Below are 1,861 nucleotides of genomic sequence, written 5' to 3' on the forward strand. Positions count from 1 at the left end.
TTAATATGCAATAATTTCTTTTTATTCATTAAAGCTTACAATTTGTTACTAGAATAAGTTTTCTGAAAAAAAATATGTATTTGAAAATATAGGTTACAGCCAGGCAAATTTGAAGGTTATGAAGATCACACAGGAATAGCTAAAGAAGCCATCAACTATTTCAGAATATTAGTTGTTAGGATCTGCACGGCGGTGGGTGTGTTGCCACTAATCCGAAGATCTGCCGCCTTCTTCTGAATGGCTGCTGCAACGGCCAGGGTCTCCTCGTCATTCTCATGGACAAAGAGCAGTTTCTCCTTTGCCTCTTCAAGCTGCGTCATCCAGCTTTCATTAAACACCTCGGTCTTCATCTTCTGCTGTTCCTCCAGGACCTGTTCAATGTCCTGCAGCTCGTCTTTAAGCTTGGCTTGCATCAGCTTCTCCTGCACCAAAGAGAGGAAATAAAGATAAATGAATTATGAACAAAATACAAGCTATCACTTATTTAACAGGAGTTAACATGAACACTGATCATTAAATTTTTGTATAAGAATTTCATAAAATGTCATAATGTGACCAATAAATAGTATGTTATTGAAAAAATCTATAGACAACATATTTTTGGGTGTAAAATATCACAAAAGGATTTTTTTTCCAAAATCCTATGTACTACTCTGTTTAGAAGAAATAATATGGACACCCATATGTTTACATTTTTCAGCTGGGTTCGAAGTTTCTCCATCTCTGTGTGCAACAATGTAATATCTGACGCAGATGCTTGAGACTGCTGTTCGACATCCGACGGCAGGAGCACATGGGCAGGGATTTTCATCACATTTTCGAGGATGTGTGCCTAAAGAAAAGAAAAGAAGAAGCATCTACAATATCCTCAAAAGACAAAATAATAACATTAGCATTAATGAAGTTAATTAACAAAATGGTAAAACACTATTCATGCAACTATCATCTTATCCACTGTGAAACAACAAAGATCCGCAATAATTGAAAAAAAAATATCGGGATTCCTGAGTACAGTCTTTTTTTAAATCTAGTACAAGATGAACCATATTCATATTGACAAATGTAGGGAGTTATGAATGAGAATGAATATCTTCACAATACAAGAGATATATTTGGCCGGTTTTTAATATATTTTTATCAGAAATACATGTATTTCTGACAAACATTCGAAACCAGTCAAGTACATCTCTCGTATTGTGAAGATATTCATTCTCATTCATACCTCCCTACTAGGACAAGATACAAAAGAGTGGTAATATCAATATATAACTCAAAATTCCTAAATGCCTATGGTAAATGTTGTATAGCACTATAATCATGTTCAAAGACATGCACTATACACTGCATATCTATTTCAAAGGAACACAGTAGTTGGCTTTTGGCTATGAATCTGGTAAAAAAAGAAAAAAAAAAAAAAAATCTCTCTCTCCCTTTCCTTCTCCCTCTCCCTCTCTCTCTATATATATATATGTATATATATATATATTTATTTATCTATATATAATAATTATAATAATAATAAAAATAGTGATAATAACAACATAAAATAACAGTAACAAAATAATAATAAAATGATAATAAATAAATGAATATATAAAAAAAAATAATAAAAAAAACAAATAAATTAGTAAATATATACATATATATATAAATATATACATATATATATAAATACATATATATATATATATATATATATATATATGTATATATATACATATTTATATATATATACATATATATATATATATATATACATATATATACATATATATATATACACATACATATATATATATATATATATATATATATATATATATATATATATATATATATATATATATATATATGTATGTGT

At 28.6% G+C, this 1,861-nt stretch overlaps 1 protein-coding gene across 1 annotated transcript in view; it reads right to left on the reverse strand.

Moving 5' to 3' along the window:
• The window catches only part of LOC113802359 (protein MIS12 homolog), a 3,294-nt gene continuing 1,433 nt past the window's right edge, over window positions 1-1,861 (reverse strand). The window contains exons 4-5 of the mRNA XM_027352921.2: window positions 692-832; window positions 1-422 (exon numbers count right to left, since the gene is read on the reverse strand). Of these exons, the coding sequence (XP_027208722.1) occupies window positions 156-422; window positions 692-832 (408 nt within the window). The 3' untranslated portion in view covers window positions 1-155. The remainder of the gene's footprint in view (window positions 423-691; window positions 833-1,861) is intronic.

Source organism: Penaeus vannamei, chromosome 5 (genome assembly GCF_042767895.1).
Source record: "Penaeus vannamei isolate JL-2024 chromosome 5, ASM4276789v1, whole genome shotgun sequence".
Classification (NCBI taxonomy): Eukaryota; Metazoa; Arthropoda; class Malacostraca; order Decapoda; family Penaeidae; genus Penaeus; species Penaeus vannamei.